A 25,351-nucleotide genomic window follows, 5' to 3' on the forward strand; every position below is an offset into this window, starting at 1 on the left:
ACACAGTCCCCCTCCAGAGTTACTACACTGTCCCCCTTCAGAGTTACTACACTGTCCCCCTCCACAGTTACTGCACTGTTCCCCTTCAGAGTTACTACACTGTCCCCCTCCAGAGTTACTACACTGTCCCCCTCCAGAGTTACTGCACTGTCCCCTCCAGAGTTACTACACTGTCCCCCTCTAGAGTTACTACACTGTCCCCCTTCTGAGTTACTGCACTGTTCCCCTCCAGAGTTACTGCACTGTTCCCCTCCAGAGTTACTGCACTGTCCCCCTCCAGAGTTACTGCACTGTCCCCCTTCAGAGATACTGCACTGTCCCCCTCCAGAGTTACTGCACTGTCCCCCTTCAGAGATACTGCACTGTCCCCCTTCAGAGTTACTACACTGTCCCCCTTCAGAGCTACTATACTGTCCCCCTCCACAGTTACTGCACTGTCCCCCTCCAGAGTTACTACACTGTCCCCCTTCAGAGTTACTACACTGTCCCCCTCCACAGTTACTGCACTGTTCCCCTCCAGAGTTACTACACTGTCCCCCTCCAGAGTTACTGCACTGTCCCCCTCCAGAGTTACTGCACTGTTCCCCTCCAGAGTTACTGCACTGTCCCCCTTCAGAGTTACTACACTGTCCCCCTCCACAGTTACTGCACTGTCCCCTCCAGAGTTACTACACTGTCCCCCTTCAGAGTTACTACACTGTCCCCCTCCACAGTTACTGCACTGTTCCCCTCCAGAGTTACTACACTGTCCCCCTCCAGAGTTACTGCACTGTTCCCCTCCAGAGTCACTGCACTGTCCCCCTCCAGAGTTACTGCACTGTCCCCTTCCAGAGTTACTGCACTGTCCCCCTCCAGAGTTACTACACTGTCCCCCTCCAGAGTTACTGCACTGTCCCCCTCCAGAGTTACTGCACTGTCCCCCTCCAGAGTTACTGCACTGTCCCCCTCCAGAGTTACTACACTGTCCCCCTTCAGAGTTACTGCACTGTCCCCCTCCAGAGTTACTACACTGTCCCCCTCCAGAGTTACTGCACTGTTCCCCTCCAGAGTTACTGCACTGTCCCCCTCCAGAGTTACTGCACTATCCCCTTCCAGAGTTACTGCACTGTCCCCCTCCAGAGTTACTACACTGTCCCCCTCCAGAGTTACTGCACTGTCCCCCTCCAGAGTTACTGCACTGTCCCCCTCCAGAGTTACTGCACTGTCCCCCTCCAGAGTTACTGCACTGTCCCCTTCCAGAGTTGCTGCACTGTCCCCCTCCAGAGTTACTACACTGTCCCCATCCAGAGTTACTGCACTGTCCCCCTCCAGAGTTACTGCACTGTCCCCTTCCAGAGTTACTGCACTGTCCCCCTCCAGAGTTACTACACTGTCCCCCTCCAGAGTTACTGCACTGTCCCCCTCCAGAGTTACTGCACTGTCCCCCTCCAGAGTTACTACACTGTCCCCCTTCAGAGTTACTACACTGTCCCCCTCCAGAGTTACTGCACTGTCCCCCTTCAGAGTTACTGCACTGTCCCCCTTCAGAGTTACTGCACTGTCCCCCTCCAGAGTTACTACACTGTCCCCTTCCAGAGTTACTGCACTGTCCCCCTCCAGAGTTACTGCACTGTCCCCTTCCAGAGTTACTACACTGTCCCCCTCCAGAGTTACTGCACTGTCCCCCTCCAGAGTTACTGCACTGTTCCCCTTCAGAGTTACTGCACTGGTCCCCTCCATAGTTACAGCACTGTCCCCTTCCAGAGTTACTGCACTGTCCCCCTCCAGAGTTACTGCACTGTCCCCCTCCAGAGTTACTGCACTGTTCCCCTTCAGAGTTACTGCACTGGTCCCCTCCAGAGTTACTACACTGTCCCCCTCCAGAGTTACTGCACTGTCCCCCTCCAGAGTTACTACACTGTCCCTCTCCAGAGTTACTGCACTGTCCCCTTCCAGAGTTACTGCACTGTCCCCCTCCAGAGTTACTGCACTCTTCCCCTTCAGAGTTACTGCACTGTCCCCCTCCAGAGTTACTGCACTGTTCCCCTTCAGAGTTACTGCACTGTTCCCCTTCAGAGTTACTACACTGTACCCCTTCAGAGCTACTACACTGTCCCCCTCCAGAGTTACTACACTGTCCCCCTCCAGAGCTACTACACTGTCCCCCTCCAGAGTTACTGCACTGTTCCCCTTCAGAGTTACTGTACTGTCCCCCTCCAGAGTTACTACACTGTCCCCCTTCAGAGTTTCCACACTGTCCCCCTCCAGAGTTACTACACTGTCTAATTCCAGTAGGCTTTGCCATTGGAATAGAGCAGGTATCATGTTGGAACATGACTTGAATCCAAATCGAGGTTCTTGAAGTAAGATTTGTATTTAAGAAGCTGTTTTCATCCACGGTAAAGGCAGAGAATATACTGACAGATTTCACAGAAACAGAGAAGAGTAGTGGTAATATTACTGGATTAGAAATCCAGATTTGCAGTGGCACGGTGTCTCACAGCACCAGGGACCTGGGTTCAATCCCAGCCTCGGGCAACTGTCTGTGTGGAGTTTGCACGTTCTCCCCGTGTCTGTGCGGGTTTTGCCCAGGTGCTCAGGTTTCCTCCCACAGTCCAAGAATGTGCAGGTTGGGGTGGATTGGCTGTGCTAAATTGCCTGTAGTTTTCAGCGATACGTAGATTGGGTGGGTTATAGGGGGATGGGTCTGAGATTCGGTGTGGACTTGTTGTGCTAAAAGACCTGTTTCCATGCTGTAGGTATTCTATGGAACTCCAATTGTTGGGGATATGAGTTACCAATCCCACCATGGTAGATGATGAAATGTGAATTCTCTATAAATCTAGCCGAATGGTGACCATCTTTCCAAATGTTGTGAAAGCCCATCTGGTTCACCACTGTCCTTTAGGGAAGGAAACTGCCATCCTCACCTGGTCTGACCTACATGTGACTCCAGGCCCACATCAATGTGGTTGGTCCTTACGCAGCCTCCGGCCTAGCCGGTGACACCCATATCACATGAATTAATTGTTTTAAAAATTTGTTGCTGGGAGTGGTGCAAGCAGTTGAGAGAATTCCCAGTTCGGTGAATTAGACCTTTCAAATGTCCAGAGAGGGACAGCGGAAGCCGTTAGATGTACAGGTGTGCATTCTGGAAGACCTGCCCCAGGGATATGGCCCTGTGCCCTATCATTACCAATTAAGAGTGAAACATCCTTTCAGTCTACACCTAATGCTCCATCTGTGCCAACCAATGCCACCTCATTCCTGATGTGGAGGTGCCAGTGTTAGACTGGGGTGAGCAAAACCCGAAGTCACACAACACCACGTGATAGTGCAACAGGTTTATATGAAATCACAAGCTTCCAGAGCGCTTCTCCTTAGTCCAGGTGAAGTGGAGGGAAATGCACAGGTGCAGGAGATGCCTAGTAAATACCTCTTCCCTTGCCCCCATGTCATGTTACACTCATCAAATCACCTCCCAATGGCAGTTTGCATCCCCCACACCCATGTATGGCCACCTTACCCATCACTTTTACATACAAAGTGCCTATTTGCGTATTATTCACCATGAGCTGAGCTCACAAGCTGGATAGGATAAGGTGAAGTTAGGAATGAAGGTGTATTTTAGCCTGGCATGTAGTTTGTCCACAGTTCCAAACCATTTGGCCCTCCTACCAGAAAAAACTGGTACTTGGGGAGTGGTAGGTTGAGGCCTTTAAGTGACTGTTCATTAAGCATTTGATGGCATCATCTGCGAGTAGAGAAGGTCACCCATGTACATTCTCACTCATTGGCATTTTTTGCTGAAAAAAAGAGACACAAGCTCTGTACCACCAAACAGGATAGCTCTTTGTCAGTTTTCTAGAAGGTTGAAAATTCCTTGATAACTTTGACAGTTCCGATCAGCTTTTGCACAATGTGCAAACTCAGACTTACTTTTAATAATCTCAAAGAGCGCCTGACCTCTCCCACAGCTCACCTTATATCTCCCAAACGTGTGCTAGAACCATATTGAAAATGGAGCCTGACATCTCCAGAAGAGTTGCCAGTCTTTCCAAAAGGCACTGACTGCTTTAAACTTTCTCTTACCAGGTCAATAATTGCCCAAAATCGGATGTGACTGCATATTGAACCTCTACAACTCCTTTGTGAACAATCCACCTCCAATTCCATCCCACACAATAATGAGAAGTGCCACGTTCAGGGAAAGGATTTAGCATTTTCTGGCACTTTTGCTCACTATTGTGGTGAAAATCCCAGGCAGAGTGTGTATTTTCCGAATAATATCAAGCCCATCGGCTATAAACCTGCCTTTCTAGCTCAGGAGAAAACATGAACTGCAGTGGGTGAAGAAGGCAGCTCACTAGAGCAACCAGGGACAGGCAATAAATGCTGGTTGAGCCAGCGATGCCCACACCCTGTGAGAGGATAAAAATTCAGTTCCCAATGGTATTAGTTCTTCAAAGATTATAAACAAACTGCTATAAAAAAGAAATAGCAAGGACCGCAGATACTAGAGTCAGAGATAACAGAGTGTGGTGCTGGATGAACACTGCAGGCCAGGCAGCATCAGAGGACCAGGAAAGTTGATGTTTGCCGGGACCCTTCTTCAGAAATGGGGAGGGGGAAGGGAGCTCAGAAATAAATAGAGAGAGGAGGGGTGGGGCTGAGGAAAGTAGGTGGGATGGTGATAGGTGAGTGCCTTTCTATTTATTTCAGAGCTCCCTTCCCTCTCCCATTTCTGAAGAAGGGTCCTGACCTGGAACGTCAACTTTCCTGCTCCTCTGAAGCTGCCTGGCTTGCAGTGTTCCTCCAGCTTCATACTCTGCTATAGGAAAGAACAAATAACAAAGAAAGAGCAAAGAAAATTACAGCACAGGAACAGGCCCTTCTGCCCAACAAGCCAGTGCCAATCGAAATCCTCTGTCTAAATCTGTCACTTATTTTCTAAAGATCTGTATTCTTTTGCTCCCTGCCCATCCATGTACTGTCCAGATACATCTTAAAAGACACTATCGTGTCTGCATCTACCACCTCCACTGGCAACGCATTCCAGGCACCAACCACTCTCTGTACAAAGAGCTTTCCACACATATCTCCCTTAAACTTTCCTCCTTTCACTTTGAACTCATGACCCTCAGTAATTGAGACCCCCACTCTGGGAGAAAGCTTCTTGCTATCCACCTTGTCTATAGCCCTCATGATTTTGTAGACCTCAATCAGGTCCCTCCTCAGTCTCCGTCTTTCTGTTGAAAATAATCCTAATCTACTCAACCTTTCTTCATAGCTAGCACCCTCCATACCAGGCAACATCCTGGTGAATCTCTTCTGCACCATCTCCAAAGCATCCAAATCCTTTTGGTAATGTACTCCATACCCCAACCGATGAAGGAAAGCATGCCATATGTCTTCTTGACTGCTCTATCGACCTGCGTTTCCTCCTTCAGGGTACAATGGACCTGAACACCCAGATCTCTCTATACATCAATTTTTCCCAGAAAGGTAATGTTAAACTTGAAAAAGTTCAGAAAAAATTTGCTTGGATGTTGCCAGGTTTGGAGGTTCTGTGCTAGTGGGAGAAGCTGAATAGGCTGGGGCTATTTTCCTTGGAGAATCGCAGGCTGAGGGGTGACCCTACTGAAGTTGAGAAAATCATGAGGGGCATGGATAGTTTGAATAGCCAAGGTCTTTTCCCCAGGGCAGGGGAGTCCAAAAGCCAGAGGGTATAGTCTTAGGGTGAGAGAAGAAAGATTTAAAAAGGACCTGAGGGGAATTTTTCGCACAGTGTGGTATGTGAATAGAATGAGCTGCCAGAGGAAGTGGTGGAGGCTGGTACAATTACAACATTTAAAAGCCAGCTGAATGGGTAGATGGATAGGAAGGGTTTGGAGGGATATGGGCCAAATGTTGGCAACTAGATTAATTTAGGAAATCTGGTCAACATGCACAAGTCGGACCAAAGAGTCTGTTTCTCTTCTGTACTTCTCTATGGCTCTAAGCCATGACACCATATAAAATTGTCAAAATTTGTTCTTATAATCCTAAGCCAATTGTACATCTAGACAATTTTATGTAGCTTTTTCCAAGCAAGACATTTTGATTCTTGGGTGAAGGAATAACCTTCCAGCATTTAAAGTAGTACAAATGAAACAAACCTATCATTATTTTCCATGTATTTAGATTACGAGATTGTAATGTAGGTCAAATCCTGAAATGTTTGACAGGAGAGATATAAAACCAACATTTGAAACTGAGCCACATATTAAGTCAAATATCCAAGTGCTATGTCAAAGATATAGATTTTAAGAAATATCTGAAAGGAGGAAAGTGAGGTAAAGAGAAGAAGAGGTTTAGGGGGCAAAGTTCTCCGGACTGCAGCCCAGGAAACTGAAGTGTAGAGTCATACAGGGCAGAAACAGACCCTTCAGTCCAACTTGTTCATGCTGACCAAGATTTTCAAACTAACTTTAGTCCCAACTGTCTTCATGTCGCCCACATCCCTTTAAACCTTTCCTGTTCATGAGCCTGTCCAAATGCCTTTTTTTAATGGTGGCACGGTGGCTCTATAGTTATCACTGCTGCGTCACAGTGCCAGGAACCTGGGTTCAATTCCACCCTCAGGCAAATGTCTGTGTGGGCTTGCTCCCACTGCCCGAAGATGTACAAGCTAAGTGGATTGGCCCATGGCGTTCAGGGATGCGCAGATTATGTGGGTTATAGGGGGAGTGGGTCTAGGTGGGATGCTCTGAGGGTCAGTGTGGACTTGTTTCCACACTGTAGGGATTCTGTGTTGTAACTGTACACATTATCTGGCAGTTCATTACACAGATGAATCACTCTCTGTGTGAAGCAATTGTCCATCAGGTCCCTTTTTGTCGCATCTTAAAACTAGGTCAATCAGTTTTGAGCTCCACCTGCCATTCACCTTATCTATGCCCCTCATGATTTTATAAACTTCTATAAACCTCAGAGCTGGCACAGTAGCTCAGTGTTAGTGCTGATGCCTCGCAGCACTGAGGACCCAGGTTCAATCCCACCGTTGGGCAACTGTCTCTGTAGAGTTTGCACATTCTCCCCATGTCTGTGTGAGTTTCCTACCACAGTCCAACGATGTGCAGGTTAGGTAGATTAGCCATGGGAAATATAGGGTAAGGGGTTAGGTCTGGGTGGGATGCTCTTCAGAGGGTGAGTGTGAACTTGATAAGCCGAATAACCTGCTTCCACACTGTTGGGATTTGATTAGATTCTATTCTATTCTATTCTATAAGGTGACACCCTCAACCTCCCATGCTCCAATGAAAAAGGTTCCAGACTCTCCTTATAACTCAAACCCTCCAGTCCCAGCTACATCCTGGTAAATCTTTTCTGAACTCTCTTCAACTTAATAATATCCTTCCTATACCAGTGTGACCATACCTGTGCACAGTTCTCCAAAACCAGCCACATCAATGTCCTATACAATCTCAACATGACCTCCCAACTCCTATACTCAATGCACTGACCAATAAGGGTAAGCGTATCAAATGCCTTCTTCAATGTCCTATCTACCCATGACTCTACTTTCAAGGAACTATGAACCTGCATCCCAAGTTCTCATAGTTCAGCTCCTCAGGACCTTACCATTAAGTGTATAAGTCCTGCCCCGACTTGCCTTTGCAAAATGCAGCACCTCACATTTATCTAAATTAAACTCCATCTGCCACTCCTCAGCCCAAGGCCCATCTGATTATGGTCCTGTTGTACTTTGAGCTAACCTTCTTCACTGTCCACTATGCCCCCAATTTTGGTGTCATCTGCAAATATACTAACCATCCCTCCTATGTTCACATCCAAATCATTTCCATAAAATGACAAAAAGCGGTGGACCCAGCATCAATCTTTGTTAGCGAGTTTTGAGAAGATTTGTAGCTCAGGTTGAGGTTCTGGATGTGAGTTTGCTCGCTGAGCTGGAAGGTTAGTTTTCAGACGTTTCGTCACCATTCTAGGTAACATCATCAGTGAGCCTCCGACGAAGCGCTGGTGTTATGTCCCGCTTTCTATTTATCTGTTTAGGTTTCCTTGGGTTGGTGATGTCATTTCCTGCGTTGGTGATGTCATTTCCTGTTCTTTTTCTCAGGGGATGGTAGATTGGCTCCAAATCAATGTGTTTGTTGATGGAGTTCCGGTTGGAATGCCATGCTTCTAGGAATTCTCGTGCATGTCTCTGTTTGGCTTGCTTATACATGAACCTGGTGGCTAGCTTATACATGAACATCAACTAGCCACAAAACGACATGACCCACTATCACTCGTATCCCTACATACAGATAAGGAAGGACACCACTTTGATTGGGACAACACATCCATCCTAGGACAAGCCAAACAGAGACATGCACGAGAATTCCTAGAAGCATGGCATTCCAACCGGAACTCCATCAACAAACACACTGGCTCCAAATCAATCTACCACCCTCTGAGAAAAAGAACAGGAAATGACATCACCAACACAGGAAATGACATCACCAACCCAAGGAAACCTAACTAGATAAATAGGAAGCGGGACATAACACCAGCACTTCGTCGGAGGCTCACTGATGATGTTACCTAGAATGGCGACGCAACGTCTGAAAATGAACCTTCCAGCTCAGCGAGCAATCTCACATGCAGACCAATCTTTGTGGTACATCACAGGCCTCCAATCAGAAAAGCAACCCTCGTCTGACTTGTCGTCCACTTATCCTTTCGTTACTACTCCATTACTGTGCCTTACAGGTTTGTCATCTATAAGTTGCCCAAGTATATCGTCCATCAGGCTTCTGGGCTGGGACTGAATTATATGTACCTCGATCCTTCAACAAGTGGCTGGAAACAGAGCCAGTACCTCATCAATATGACTGAGAGTGCCACCGGAAGGACTCTGCAGCAACTTTATTCCACCTATCATTCAAAGGCAAGTGTTAACGTTTGGTGTGACCAATGCACGCATGAGCGCACACTCTCACAAACACATGCACACACACACACGCTCTCACACTAACACACGTGCACACATACGCTGACACACGTACACACAAACACGCACACACAGTATCACACACACACACATACTCACACGTGCACATACACAGATAGACACACACACACGCACACAAGCACACATGCACTCACACTCACACACACAAGCACACACACACACATACACACACATACACACACATACACACACATACACACAGAGACACACACACTCTCTCTCCTCCAGTGAGTTGCTTAATTGTCCACCACCATTCACAACTGGATGTGGCAGGGCTGCACAGCTTAGATCTGATCCATTGGTTGTGAGATGGCTTAGCTCTGTCTTTAATTGCTACTTCTGTTTTTTGACGTGCAAGTAGTCCTTCACCGGCTTGACACCTCATTTGTTGGTGTGTCTGCCCAGACCCATCCCATAAGGAGAAGCCAGTACAGCATGTGAATGCTGCTTATTGCTCTGACTCATCTTGTGGACCTGAAAATGGGGTTCCGGCATGACCAGTTTATTTATTTCCAAGTGTTAATGGGGTTTTCCTCTGAGATTTTACTCTGGATCTTTGTAGAGGAAATGTTTGTCATACGAGAAATGAGAAGATCAAGATGAATAAACTGTGAGAAAAAAAAATGCACAGGTGAGAAGGAGACAACACATTGTGGAGCTGGAGGAACACAACCCAAAATGTCAGCTTTCCTGCTCCTCTGAAGCTGCCTGGCCTGCTGTGTTTCTCCAGCTCCACACTGTGTTATCTTCAACTCCAGCATCAGCAGTTCCTACTATCCCCCAGATGAGAAGGAAGCAGAATCCCTGGATGTGGGTGGTCGGGGGAATTGTTTATGCCTACATTCTGTTTGTGCTTTGAAGGACATGGCTGATCTGCTACAGGAGCTTCATGGAGGGTCTCCTGAATACAAAAACAAAACGGATCACAAAGTAATCAATCCCTGAGAGATTCCCAATGGAATCAATTGGGTCCAACTCGCTATTTGTTCAAAATTCCACCTCAGTGTAATATTTCAGCCTGTGAAGAACCTTCAACCTACTCGCTCTTTAGAGCAAAATGCTGAGCTAGGGACTTAGGATGAGCGTGTAAGGGACCAATTGAAGTCCTATCTCATTTGTCACCTTGGATTGAATTCCTGCAAAACCAAAGCACATCAATCAGTCCTTTGAAACTAGTGGTCTTCGTCGACTGTCTAGATTCCTCATATCCTTGTGGTGTAGAAATTTTTATTTCGATTTAACTAACAATGAGACTTGACTCCAGCTCCCGTTCGAAGCAGTTTATTTTCTTACTTGGTAGCAAGGAGAGTGAGTGTCAATCTCCGGCGGCACCCGACTCTGCTAATACAGAGAATAACAATTTCCTTTATACCATTAACTTCAGAGCAGGATGTTCCTGTGACATCTTGTGTTTGTCGATTCATTCGTTGTAAGTTTAAAGAAAACAGACGCTGCTCGAGTAACGGGAATGCTGTCTTACAGATACCTTAATAATTACTTCTTCAAATGACCTCGGCATGCAGCTAGCACTGGGAGTGAGAAACAGTTTGATTGAAACTCTAGTTTATCAGTAACTAAGCTCCACAGAGATACAAGGGACATCTCTAATTCAGCCTAAAACCTTGGTATAGTGACAATATATCAAAAGATCCTTCTGTAACTCTAGCTCAGATAACATGCACGTAGTGATAACGCAGTCTGAGTAACTGCCCCCCGACTTCTGCCAAGCTCACTAAATTCCCGCAATGTAACCAATTAAAATTCTCTCTCTATGCCATCAGTCTCTCCTATGGCTGCTTTTTCTGTCTTGGCCTAAATTCCCATCCACCCTTGTGATGTAAAATTTTTCTCCCACAGTTCCCTCCTTGTTGACCTTTTCAGATCTTTCAACTTAAAACTTTACATTTCTCTCTTGGTGAAAAGGAGGCTCATATCCCTCTGGTAAGGACGCATTTTTAAACATTCCTCCTCATCGTAACTATTGTCATCAAAACTCACGATCACTGTTCTAGGGTACATTGGCACCATAGGTCGGTGTCCTCCTATCGGGGGTAACAGGGTGCAAATAAACCTAGCAACTAGTACGCAAATAGCGACCATGATACATATTACACCATCACGTTCCCTACCAGTTACCGAACATCCACCAACCTCAGGGGAATTGTGAAACTGTTCTCTTATCTTCTTAAAATTCTCGGCCAACTTTCTAATGTGATCAGCCATGTTTTCTGATTCGCTGGGAATATAAGTGCGGGACTCTTGTCCTATAATGGCACAAGTACCCCCCCCCCCCCACGCTTCTCAGCCAGCCCAAAATCCAATGCCATCCTATTCTGCAGTGCCACAGTCCTAACCGCCACTAATTCGACTGTAACTGCAGATAGAGCTTGCTGTGTCTCCCTGAAACCTTCTGTTGTTTCATTTGCTAATTTCTACAATGCAAAGGTCATATTTATTAACTCCTTGGCTGCTTTTCCAGTTCCGAAAGTGGGAAAACCTATCATCGCAAACGTCCCTGCTTCAGTTATAGCTCTCCTTTGTGCATTAGTGCCGGAATTGGCTATGCCGTGAGTCCCGGGATGTTGAGTTAGAGACTCAAAGTGTCAGATCTGGGGTATGACATATGCTAGGTAACAACAGCCCGCCCCCCACACCGGGAGACAAGGGTAGGCCTTTACCCCGCATACCCAATTTGTTCCGGTCAAGGCCCACAGCGGCGTGTGGTTCTAGGTGTGAGGTTCGCAGCAGCTGCTGCCCGTTCAGATACCGTTAGGGTGGCCAGGCTGACATATGCACTCACTGCCTATCTCAGCCCTTGTAAAAGTGAGGCTGGGGGGGCTAGACGTTCTGACATATCTAGGTATGTACCAGCCATCAAAGGTGAGTTCTCGTCATCTGTTTACCCAAGGAGGTAACAAGGATTCCCATTTCTTCCTGCCTTTGGGTGAGTTTCCTATCCAGCAAACCCCGCGTCTGATGCCTCTTTCCTTTCTTGTATGGTGTTAAAAACGTCTCCAGGCGGACATGTCACTGGGGCTAAAACGGATTGACCTTAAAAGGGTGCCCCCTTCCCCTCCATGGTGAGGGACCCAGCAAGCAGAGGCACTCCTGCTATCAGAATACCCATGAGACAGACGCAGAAAGGTGTTGAGCGCAAATCCTCAATGCAGTCCGGAAACACACATCAGCCCAATTGCCACAAGTCAGAATTTTACTTCTTCGCATGTCGTGTCCTTTCTTTCTCGGTGATGTTTTCTTTTGTTTTCGGGAGGACGTTATTCTCCATTTTCATCGTAGTGCAACATGCACCTAGTGGCGTGGATCCTGTCACATTTCCCCTTCTCTTTAACAGCCGTGCGTGTCGTTAGCAGCACCGGGGTAAGGGCCTTTCCACCTGGGGAGAAAGAATCTTTAGTCATCGATTTTCACGTTTATCCCATCTCCCGGCTTAAACAGATGCACGTTACCTTCCTTTGGCGGTGTTTGGGCTTGTCGGAGTCTCATGCAGTTTCCCTGCCTCCTGACACAACGTCTGCGCATACTTTTCTCATCATTCCATATTATAGTTGTCGTTTCTGGGGCCATGGGAGGCCTAGTTCCTGCTGTCATAGGTCATCCCATTAAAATCTCATGATTCTGATTTCGCATAGTGTACAGCACTGAGGAGAGGGCTTCTGGCCATTTTGTTGGATGACCTTTATTAGGGCCGTTTTCACATCTCTGTTTATTCTCTCCGCTGTACCTGAGGACTGGGGCTGGTAGGGATGTGCAATTTCCACTAAAATCCAGGGCTTCCTTTAACCCCCGTACCAGTTTGTTGGTGCAGTGGGTCGCTCTGTCACGATTTATTCCCGCTGGAATGCCGCATCTAGGCATGATTTCTTTCATTAATATATTTATCAGAGTTCCAGCATCATCCCTCCTCGTTGGATTGGCCTCCACCCATCTGGAGAACATGCCAACTATCACCAACATATACTTACACCCCTTCTCAGCAGGCATGTGCACAAAGTCGATTTGCACATTTTCAAAAGGCAATTCTGGTTGGGGTGAGTGGTCAAACGTGGCCGCTGTCCTCCCTGTTGTTCTGCTAGTAAGTCCGTGCTACTTTCTCAGTGGTTAGTTAGCCCGGGGGCATACCATTGTCGGGTGGTAACATGTTGCACCCCTCCTTTGCCCGTGTGGGCCTGGCCATGTGCCAGGCGAGCCCCAGGGGCTAAAACAGACCACGGGGCCACACCACGCGACCGCCGGCGTGGCCCCATATGGAACCGGATTGATAGCACCCTGCCTTGTGCCTCTGTGAGCGTCTCCCAACTGTGGCGCTTCAAAGCACACAGGGAGCTCCCTGCCTCCCGATTCAACCCGTGGGGCGCGCAGCGAAGGAGTCTGTCGAACAGTCACGACCTTCGCTGTTTCGTCAGTGAACCTATTCCCCTTGGAAACTCCGTCCCCTGCAGAGGTGCGAGCCTCGCATTTAATAATAGCAACAACTAGTACGGCTGTTGCATGGCTTTTAAAAGGTTCACTTCCAGGGTGGCACGCTTAATCAGTTTCCCTGAATCAGTTCCCTGTTCTTCCACTGTTGCCCAAAGTCAAGCACCGCCCCGTGAGTCAGTATAAATGTTTGTCTTTAGCCAGAATGCAGGTCCCTTCGGGCAGGGGGTACGTCTCCATGTTAGCTGACAATGGCACGCCCAGCAAGTTACCTCCTGGGCGGTACGAGGAACCATCCGTAAACAGGATTGAATCACGGTTTGTAATGGATGTGCTCAGCAAATCGGGCCGCGGCGCGGTGGGAGCTTCCACAGTAAGGAGGCAATCGTGTTCGATGCCTTCAGGAGTTGGCAAAGGGATGAAGGCGGCGGGGCTGGTGGCCGGGCTCCTCTCGTATTTACAGAGAGAGAAGGATCACCTCATAGCCCCGTTGGTCTGGCAGTTGTAAGATGCTGCAGAGTTCAGTAACAGCAGAACTGCGTGGGGAACTCTGACTGTATACACGGCCGATCCGACACGATGGGGAGAGGTTTTCTCACCATTACAGCAGTAGCACCGTTAGGTTGGCAAGACCATCACGGCCACGGGGAGCATCGCGGAATAAATAAGCCGGACGCCTCCCTCCCTTGTGCTCCTGATCCCCGTGGCAAATCCTTGCGATTCGTTCACGTGTAGTCGGAATGGCTCGCTATAGTTGGGGAAGCCTAACGCTGGAGCACTGATCAGTGTGTGTTTTAACTCCTTAAATGCCTTATCCCTGTCAGCCGCCCATTTAACTACAGCCGGTTCGTGTCTCAGTGTGGCGGCTCGCAACACAGCGTCTCACTCCCTACACTCGGGGATCCACTGCCCGCAGTATCCCACCGTGCCCAGGAAAGAGAGGATACCCATTTTTTTATATCTCAGGGGTCTGAACCTGCTGAATGGCCCTTATACGATCCTCCCCTAGTCTTCCTCACCCTTTTCCAATGTGAAATCCTAAATACTGCACGGTCTCCTGGCAAAATTGCATTTTCTCCAGGGACACCCGATATCATTGGTTGGTTAGATGTGTCAGAAGGGTTAAGGGGTCAGCCAGGCACCGAGGGCCTGTGGTGGAGGTGAGCAGGACATGATAGTGGAATATCCAGACAAGTGGCTCTCGTCCAGGCCGTGTTTAACAGCTGCGGCAGTACACCCTTCAGTATTCCCTTGTGGCAGGCGTGTCCGTGTATACTGGGGGAGAGATAATGGGAACTGCAGATGCTGAAGGATCCGAGATAACGAAGTGTGGAGCTGGATGAACACAGCAGGCCCAAGTATCATTAGAGGAGCAGGAAAGCTGACGATTCGGGCGTAGTGAAGGGTATAGATCCGAAACGTCAGCTTTTGTGCTCCTAAGATGCTGCTGGGCCTGCTGTGTTCATCCAGCCTCACATTTTGTTATCTCGGATTCTCCAGCATCTGCAGTTCCCATTATCTCCCTTCGACTGCCGTGAAGGCGCTAGGAATAGACATCAGTATAATATTGGTATGGGGCACCAGCGGCACAGTGAGGATCTCTATCTTCTTCATGGCCCTTAAGTCCCGCACAAACCCCCACTCATCTTCTTCCACCTGACTTCGGAATGGGCAGTAAAGGGGTGTTACATGGACTCCGTGCCTTCATTATTACCCCCTGTTGCAGAAGCGAGCCTATCACCGGGGCCACGCTGCCGTCTGCTTCCCGTACGATATAACAACGCGGCAGCACCACATTCTTCAACATAGGTTTAACGTATGATGAACGGCTAAGGATCCTGGGACTGTACTCATTAGAGTTTAGAAGGTTGAGGGGAGATCTAATAGAAACTTACAAGATAATGTATGGTTTAGAAGGGGTGGACGCTAGGAAGTTGTTTCCGTTAGGCGGGGAGACTTAGGTGGGCACAGCCTTAAAATTAGAGGGGGTAAATTTAAAACTGAAATGAGACGACAATTCTTCAGCCAGAGAGCGGTGGGCTTGTGGAATTTATTGCCACGGAGTGCAGTGAAGGCCGGGACGTTGGATGCCTTCAAGGCAGAGATCGACAAATTCTTGATCTCAGAAGGAATCAAGGGCTACGGGGAGAGTGCAGGGAAGTGGTGTTGAAATGCCCATCAGCCATGATTTAAATGGCGGAGTGGACTCGATGGGCCGAATGGCCTTACTTCCACTCCTATGTCTTATGGTCTTCTGCAGGGTAACCCTGTGCTCTCTGTTTCACATGGACCTTTCCCACATGAGTTTTGTGCTGCGCCCATAGACTTACCCCCACCTGTGCTCCGGCTGAAGGGACGAAAACAGGATCCTTTGTCGGTGGTTAACAGAGTGTGGAGCTGGATGAACACAGCGGGCTCAGCAGCATCTGAGGAGCAGGATCCTGCTTGGCCTGCTGTGTCCATCCAGCTCCACACTCTGTTATCTCAGACTCTCCAGCATCTGCAGTTCCCATTATCTCTTCCCTTTTGGTGTTTGGTGCCTTTCAAAAACCGTTTCCCTGCCCTCGGGCTGTATAGCAATCCTCCCCTCCCTGTCGTTAAAGAACTCGATGCGTGTTCCTTGTCCCAACACGAATACGGCTGTAGTGCAGAGATAATGGGAACTGCAGGAGAATCCAAGATAACGCATGGACTGACGTATCCCCTCCCTACCTCCCCACCTATACTCTCCTCTCCACCTATCTTCTTTTCTCTCCATCTTCGGTCTGCCTCCCCCTCTCTCCCTATTTATTCCTGTTCCCTCTCCCCACCCCCCTCTCTGATGAAGGGTCTAGGCCCGAAACGTCAGCTTTTGTGCTCCTGAGATGCTGCTTGGCCTGCTGTGTTCATCCAGCTCCACACTTTGTTATCTAGGGCTATAGTGCAGATGATGTTAGTTTCGGCTGCCGTGTGTTTTATCATCGTCCCGATATCTCGAGGTTTCACGGCTATTGTCGAGAGGGGCATTGAGGAATCCCCCATTTTGAACCTTTCTTCCTGATCCTCTACCAGTTCCCAAAGGAGGATCCCAAAGCCTTTGGGACCAAAATAAATGTACTGTGTCGTTTTCAACTCTTCTATTCTGTTCAGAGAAGGGTGTATCAATTAATTGTAAGGTGGGTCAGCCTGCTCAGTATGGCAGGCTGTAGAGTGGACCGTCTCCTTTTCCCGACTGCTGTCGATTAAAAAAACACAAGTTCTGGGCACAGGGACTGGCGAAATTCTGCAGCGCAGTCTGCATTTGCTGGGGTCCTGGGGTAGGAGGGTTGCCATCCTGCTGCCAACAGTATAATATAAACTCTGCGTCGCCTAATATTGGCTCATCGATCACTTTCAACATCTGGGGAACCGTAATTTGGGGGAGCTCCATGTATATATCTTCGGTTGTACAATGTAATGTGAGTCCCAGTTTACAAAGAGTTTGTAGGCCCAGTAGGGAGAGTGGGGCTGTCTTAGAAATAATAAAAATATCCGTGACATCTCTTTCCTTTATTTTCAACTGAGCTGGCAGGGAAAGGGGTTCCACCCGCGGGACGCCAGCTATCCCCACGGCTTCAATTAGGCGGCCACTTTCTAGGACGTCCACAGAGGAGGAGTGGGGGGGGGGGAGTACAGACGACACGGTGGCACTGCTATCGATCAGACAGTCCAAATATTTATTTCCCAATTTAATACTAATCGTAGGCTCCTCTCTCATCGTTTTGGACAGTCTGACGACGGCCGCCTGTACCACCCTCCCCTCGCGGCACTTCTATGCTGATGGATTTGGGTGACTGTAGGAGAAGGGGGGCATCTCCCCTCCCCTCATGTCCTGGCCTCGTCCTCATCTACATTCCCGGGCCCAGTGACCCCGCCGTCCACAATTGTTACACGGGTCTTGGGATTTATCTCGAGACCATTTTTGTCTCCCCTCTGCCCTCTATTGCTCTGGGGATATCCTTTTTTTTGATGAAATTGTCCCATCGTGTCGGCCTTGCTCTCCTCCTAGATTTATTTGTCACTTACACACCTATTCTTTTCATTTTCATTTTACCTTGCCTGACTTTATGAACTATATATGTTTGCTTGTTATCTTCCCTCTGACAACAGGTCAACGACAGGGCATACATTATCTACAATGATGCTGCCCCATCCATGCCTTATGACAAGCAGCATGGGCACACAAAAGGTGAGCAAATCTTATACAGTGTTGGCAAAGAATCTTGGTGATGTTCGAGAATCTACAGAATTGTTATGGTACAGAAGGTGACCATTCAGCCCTTACACTGGTTCTGTTCCTTTGGTCCAATCCAGCATTATGGGATTCTAGAACATATCTTTAGAGTGAGAACCAGACCATTCAGTAGAGATGTTAGGAAGCATCTCAACACACAAAGAGAGTTAGAGGTTTGGAACTGCCTTTTGCAAATTGCAGTGGATCCTGGATCTGTTGTTAATTTTAAATCTGAAATAAATAAACATTTGTTAAGCAAAAATATTAAGAGATATGGGCCAAAGGCAAATTTTTGGAGTTAGGACACAGATCAGCCATGATTTCATTGATTGGTGCAACAGGTTTGCGGGGCTGAATGGCCTACTCTGGTTCCTATGTTCTAGTCTGCTCCCTTTTCTCTATATCCCTGCATACTTCTCAGCAAATACCATCTAATTCCCACTTAAATGCCTCGGTTGAACCTGCCTGCACCCACTTTCTAGGCAGTGCGTTCCAGATCCTAACTACTCACTGTGCAGAAAAGTTTATTTCTCACTTCGCTCTTTCTTCATTTGCACATCAGTTTAAATCTATGTCCCTGTTCTTTTGTGCCTTTATAAGTGGGATCAGTTTCTCTCTATCTAGTCTGTCCAGCCAACTCATGATTTTGGAAACTTCTATCAAATCTCCCCTCAGCCTTATTCTCTCCAAAGAGAACAGTCCCAGCTTCAATCTATCCTCATCACTGATGTTTACATTCCAGGAGCCCTTCTTGTAAATTGCTTTTGCACCGTGTCCAATGCATCCGCATCTCTCGTACAATGTGGCACAGTATCCCAGCCGAGGTCCAATAAGCATCTTGTACAAGTTCAGTATCTGAAGAAGGATCACTGTCAACTCTTAATTTTTTTTTAGTTCTGCTTTCTCTCCACAGATCCTGCCAGGCCTGTTGAGTTTCTCCAGCAATTCCTGGTTTTGTTTCAGACCTCCAGCATCCACAGTTCATCATTTTATTCCAACGTCAACCTCCCCGCCCTTGTACTCTACATCCCTACAAATAAAGCCGAGGACACTGTCTGCTTTATTAACTGCTCCCTCCCCCTGTCTTGCCACCTCCAGTGAGCTGTGCACATGTACCCACAGCTGCCTTTGCTCCTGCACCCCAACCTCACACTCCCTGTATTGAACCTTGTCTGGCACCTATCCACCCACTCCACCAACTTATCAGTGTCCTTTTGGAGTTCCGTGCTGACATAGAGCCATACAGCACGAAAACTGACCTTTAGGTCCAACTCCTTGATGCTGACCAGATATCCTAAATTAATTTAGCCCCGTTTGCCAGCATTTACCCATATCCCTCTAAACCCTTCTTATTCATACACCCATCCAGATGCCTTTCAAATGTCTTATTTGTGCCAGCCCCTAGCACTTCCTCTGGTAGCTCGTTCCATACACACACCACCCTCTGCGTGAAAAAGCTGTTCCTCAGGTTCCTTTTAAATCTTTCAGCTCTCACCTTAAACCTACGCCCTCTATTTGGGGACTACCCTTGTCTAATCGCCCTTTCCATGCTCCTCATGATTCTATAAACCTCTATAAGGTCACCCCTCAGCCTCCGACACTCCAGGGAAAATAGCCCCGGCCTATCCAATTTCTCCCTGTAGCTCAAACCCTCTGGTCCTGGCAACCTCACTGTTCTTGTCACTGTTTACAATTCTTCTAATTTTTCTGCAAATTTTCCAGATTAAATTTGAAGGGAAGTTGTCCATCCAGCTGTTGAATCCTGTCCATTTATATTTGTTGCTTGTGAGTCAGGAAGTCCACGATCTATTCAGGGGAACAAGATGCTTTGTCCTGTCTGCTGCAGTGTAATATTAAATTCCCCCCAATTGGGATGTTTTGTCTTTCTATCCCCATGACAATGATATTGATTCCACGTAAAAGTGAAAAGGTTATCAATTTACAGCGAAATGATTAAATGACCTCAGGGTCATGTCAATATTGAAAAGGCATCACATAAATGCTGATAGCTGATCATGGTTTACCAACAATTAATATAGTAACTGCCTTATAAAAAGACTCATTATCCAATACCTTCCAAAAGATTCCACCGATGGTGGAGTCTTTTGGGAGGAGATGCATAATGACCTTGGTGAAGTTAGCTATGAACTTACATCTCAGATCTGGTTACTAAACCCATATCGTCCATCATTTATTTCTCTTCAATAGTAGGAGACAGACATTTTCCGGTGTATTTTTGCCCCAATTTTCTTGCCTCCTTTCCTGAGGGTCCTCAATGATGGGTGAGACACCCCTGTCAAGCTTCATGTTCATGGCCATCTTCACTTGTGTGAGCTCAGTCTGTAAGTGTTGGAGAGATTTTCTACTCGATGAACATTGGAGCAAATCTGATTGCCTCCTTCCCCCAACATCAACTTTTCCACCTGGGGCAGGAATAATAGTTGCCTCACAGAGTCATACAGCATGGAAACAGACCCTTTGGTTCAACCTGTCCATGCTGACCACAATCCCAGAATAAACTAGTCCCACCTGCCTGCTCCTGGCCCATATCCCTCTGATCTTTCCTATTCATGCACTTATCTAAGTGTCTTTTAAATGTTGTAACTGTGCCCACATCCACCACTTCCTCTAGAAGTTCATTCCACCTGTGAACCACCCGCGGTAAAAAATTTGCTCCTTGTGTCTTTTTAAAATCTCTCTCTTCTCAGCTTAAAATGTGCTCCTGGTCTAAAAATATCCTATCCTTGGGAAAAGACACTGACCATTAACCCTATCTATACTCATCATGATTTTATAAACCTCTATAGGGTCACCTCTCAACCTCCTACGCTCCAGTGAAAGAAGTCCCAGCCTATCCAGCCTTTCCTTATAACTCAAACTTTCCATACCTGGCAACATCCTGGTAAATCTCTTCTGAACCCTCTTTAGCTTAATAATATCCTTTCTACAACAAGGCAACCAGAAGTGGTCACAGTACTCCAGAAGAGGCCTCACCAATGTCCTGCCTGACCTCAACATGATGTCCCATCTCCAACACTCAAAGGTCCGAGCAATGAAAGAAAGGGTGCTAAATGCCTTCTTCACTCTCTTTTTACCTGTGATACAGACTTGCTGCCACCTCCATGACCCAGTGTCACAAGGAAACCGAAAAAAGTTGCATTTATATAGTGCCTTTCATGACATCAGGATGCTCTAATGCCATTTACAGTCAATGGGGTGCATTTGAACTTCAGTCAACATGATAATGTGGCATTTAATTTGTGCACAGCAAACTGACTGGGAGCAGATAATCCAAATTAATTGTTATTCAGGAAAGGGTCAGGGTTCTAAGGAGAATTCTTCCTGCTCTTCTTCAAAGCAAAGTTGACAGACATTTAATGTTCTTAAGGAGGGATGTAATTACATTGGAGGGAGTTCAGAGGAGGTTCGCTTGATTAATTCCAGAGATGAGGGGGTTTAATCTTACAGAGAGACATTCAGCAGTTTAGGCCAAATACTCTCTGGAGTTTAGAAAAATGAGGGGAGATGTAATTGAGGTACGCAAGATGTAAAATGAGATTGACAAAGTAGATGCAGAGAGGATGTTTCCTCATGTGGGGCAATCTAGACTGAGAGGTCATTAGAATAAGGGGCAGGACATTTAAACAGAGTTGAGGAGGAATTGCATTTCTCTAAGCGTCATGAATCTGTGGAATTCACTCCCCTAGATTGCAGTGGATGCTGGGACAGTGCGTGAATTTAAGGAGGAGGTAGACAGCATTTTAATTGGTTAATGGGTTGAAGGATTATGGAGAGCAGGCAGGAAAGAGTTAAGGCCTAGTTGAGATCAGCCATGACTGTATTGAATAGCAGAACAGGCTCGAGGGGCGGAATGGCCTACTCCTGCTCCTCCCATGTTCTGGTGTTCATCAGGGAGAAAGGACTGAGGATCAGTTTATTGTATCTTTGAAATGGCAGCACCTCCAGTAGTGTGGCATGCCTCCTGTGCTATAATATCGGCCTACATCTTGCCTCTGGCTCAGGACCATGGACCCTCAATGCCTGGTTTCCTGGGATTGCAGGACTGACGTATGAACAGTGACCAGATTGGCCACGAGTATATTGGAGAAAATTACTGCAGATGCTGGAATCTGTACTGAGAACAAAAAATGCTGGAGGTCACAGTGGGTCAGTCAGCATCCATGGAGATAGAGCAAGCTTAATGTTTTGAGTCTAGATGACACTTCATTAGAGTTGAAATGTTAGCTTGCTCTCTCTCAGTGGACGCTGACTGACCCATTGTGATCCCCAGCATTTTACGTTTTTTGTTAGGACTAAATTCATTGGAGTTTAGAAGAACAAGGGGGATCTCACAGAAACCTATAAAATTCTAACACAACTGGACAGGGTTAACACAGGAATGATATTTCCAATGCCCAGGAGTCCACAACCAGGGGTCACAGTCTAAGGATACAGAGTTAGCCATTTCGGAGTGAGACAAGGAGAGGTGTCTTCACCCAGACAGGAGGTGAGTCTGTGGAATTCTCTGCCACAGAAAGCAATTGAGGTGTGTCTTGATTCAATTTCCTGGATCATCTGTTTTTTAGTTATAAAAAAGTTTAAGATGGAGCAAAGTTTGCCTGTTAAACATTGTCTAATTTAGAACAAGGAGATTCTCTACTTTCCGAATGGCTTGGAAAGGCAATGCAGCGGGAGGGAACATTCCTGGTGGTCGGTGTCTTCAGCCAGAATCTGGGATGCTGCCTTCTGCTTGGAGCGCAAGTCTGTAATATCCCTGATCGGAGTTGAGCAGGACTCTCTAAAGGCTCTGCCTCCTTATGGACCCACTAATCTCTCTATCTGAATCCCGAGTATTCAATATTGTTGCTTAATATCTGCACTGGTAACACAAACAATGAACAATATCTAATATGAAGAAAACAAAGAACTGCAGATGCTGGAGATCTGAAACAAGAAATTGCTGGAGAAACTCACTAGGCCTGGCGGCATCTGTGGAGAGGAAGCAGAGTTAACGTTAATCAGAACAATATAGTGTCCTTCCTGACACTTCATAGTTATTGGGTTTGTAATTTTCTTACTCATTCTTATCTCATTTCAGGAGTTCTGCTGTTTGACCAATCCCAGGGGTTCTGGCTGAGTCACAGTGTTCCACATTTCCCACCCTTTGCCAACAAGCAATATTCCTGGCCTTCCACTGGGAAGATGTTTGCACAGATCCTTTTCTGTTTCACCTACAAATACAAACAAGTGCTGGAAATTGGTAAGGAGTGATTGTGGTATGTTCCGGGGTAAGGTTGGTGACACGCTGTTGGATGTGTTAGCACATTAACCAGCGTGCTGCCAGCGAAGGGTTGGATTGTGACAGCCTCTGGAGATGGGGATGGGGATGGGAGCTAGCAGACGGGAGTCGGTAGGGGGAGGTGGAGCGGGTCGGGGTCGGGGGTCAGGGGGCACGAGGGGCATGGTTTAAATGTCAGCATGCGGTGTCGGTTGCAACACCTGCCTGCTGTGACCCCTTACTCGGGAGAGGTGGTGGTCTCCAGAATTCCAGGAAAGCGTTGTGGAGATGTGACTTCAAATCCTCATCATGGCAGATAGTGAAATTTGAATTCAATAAAACAATCTGGAATGGAGACCATGGTAACTGTGCAACCACTGTCAATGGTAAGTTTTTAAAAAACAATGAAGATCTGGCTCACGGATGCCCCATTGAGAAGGGAATCTGTTGTCCTTATATAGCTGCGCCAATGTGGTTGACTCTTAACAGCTCTATGGGGCAATAAGTATTCGCCTAGGCAACCATGTGCCCATTGTGTACATACAACATATTCACACTCGTGCATATTTATTTGCCATATCTTAAACAACTATTCCCTGACGTACCACATGCGGTTGCAGTGACCTATTAAAATGAAAGAGAGTCTTGCAACATCGCACAAAAACAAAACAGCAATGCCAAAGATGTTATTTAAGGCTTGAAGAAAAGGTAAATTCAATAGCTTGAACAGCAAGTCAAACAAAAGAAGGAATTTTGAGCAATTTTAAGGCTTTTGGAGCATCCATGTACTCAGGGTTTAAATCATGATTTCTGTGGGTAGATTTACTACAGCTGCGGCCAAAGAGCTTTATTTAAAACCTTGTGTAAGGCTATGTGCCTTGTGGCAGGAAAGCATCCATTTTCCCTGGAAAGAAGAGGGAAAAGTTGTTTGCAAAAGGGAGGAAAAGCCTCCAGAAGGTGGAAACCATCACATTGACCATAACAAAAGGTCAAAAGATTCCCAGCAAGCAAAATAGAGATATATAGGCCATTTACTACAATTTGAAACTTGAAACAAGTAACACAATTCAGTTTTGCAACTTAACAGCGGAAGTGATTGAGGCAGGTACATTAACAACATTTAAAAGGCATTTGGACAAATACATGGATAGGAAAGGTTTAGAAGGATGTGGGCTAATGCACGGAAATCGGGTCAGTGTGGTTGTACATTTTGGTCAGCATGGACCCATTTGGGCCGAGGGGCCTGTCTCCGTGCTGTAGGACTCTATAACTTTATGACTCTATAACATATGTTAAAGCTATCTTTGAAGGAATTTAAACAATATTGCTCCGGAACTGAATTAAAAATTTTGAATAAAGAAGTAGAAGTTTGAATACGCTTTAAGCTAACATATTTTAAAACAACACTGATTTAGTGACCATAAGATATAGGTGAAGAATTAGGTCACACGGACCACTGAGTCTGCTCTGCCATTCAATCATCCCTTTTTTTATTCATTCATGGGATGAGGATGTCTCTGACCAGGCAGCATTTATTGCCCATCCCTAATTACCCCAGAGGGTAGTTCAGAGTCAATCACATTGCTGTGGGTCAGGAGTCACATGTAGGCCAGACCAGGTAAGGATGGCAGTTTCCTTTCCTAAAGGACATCAGTGAACTAGGTGGGTTTTTCCTGACAATCGACAATGGATTCATGGTCATCATTAGATCCTTAATTCCAGATATTTCTATTGAATTCAAATTCCACCATCTGCTGTGACAGGATTCGAACCTGGGTCCCCAGAACATTATCTGGGTCTCTGGATTAACAGCCCAGCAATAATACCACAAGGCCATTGGGTCCCCATATAGTCAGCCAATCATGGCTGGCATATTTCTGAACCCCATCTTTCTGACTTCTCAGCGTAACCTTTGATCCCATGAATAAACAAAGCTGATCTATCTCTGTCTTAAATACACTCAACAACCTGGCCCCCATAGCCATCCGTGGTCGTGAATTCAACAGATTCATTACCCTCTGAGTAAAGAAATTCCTCCTCATCTTAGTTCTAAAGGGTCGTCTCTTCACTCTGATGCTGTGCCCTCAGGTTCTAGTTTCTCCTAGTGGTGGAAACATCTCCACATCCACTCTACCCTGGCCTCTCAATGTTCTATAAGTTTCAGTCAGATCCCACCCCCACTCCCCCATCCATATAGAATATAAGTTTGAGAACAGCAGATGACAAACACATTGAGATGCTGTGGAATTAAACAGATTTAAAGGAACAGGGAAAAAAATGAACACATTCAGAATAAATCAAAGTGAAATGCTACTTCCAAAATATCTACTTTCAGAGTTAGACCAAACAGAGCACAGGATTGGACATCTTGAAGAAGACAATTCATAAC

The 25,351-nt window shown here is 46.7% G+C and overlaps 1 protein-coding gene across 1 annotated transcript in view; it reads left to right on the forward strand.

The window, feature by feature from the left end:
- Positions 1 to 25,351, forward strand: part of dnase2b (deoxyribonuclease II beta) — a 64,303-nt gene that overhangs the window by 31,708 nt on the left and 7,244 nt on the right. The window contains exons 4-6 of the mRNA XM_048538609.2: positions 8,734 to 8,911; positions 17,561 to 17,639; positions 22,783 to 22,944. Of these exons, the coding sequence (XP_048394566.2) occupies positions 8,734 to 8,911; positions 17,561 to 17,639; positions 22,783 to 22,944 (419 nt within the window). The remainder of the gene's footprint in view (positions 1 to 8,733; positions 8,912 to 17,560; positions 17,640 to 22,782; positions 22,945 to 25,351) is intronic.

Source organism: Stegostoma tigrinum, chromosome 8 (assembly GCF_030684315.1).
Source record: "Stegostoma tigrinum isolate sSteTig4 chromosome 8, sSteTig4.hap1, whole genome shotgun sequence".
Classification (NCBI taxonomy): Eukaryota; Metazoa; Chordata; class Chondrichthyes; order Orectolobiformes; family Stegostomatidae; genus Stegostoma; species Stegostoma tigrinum.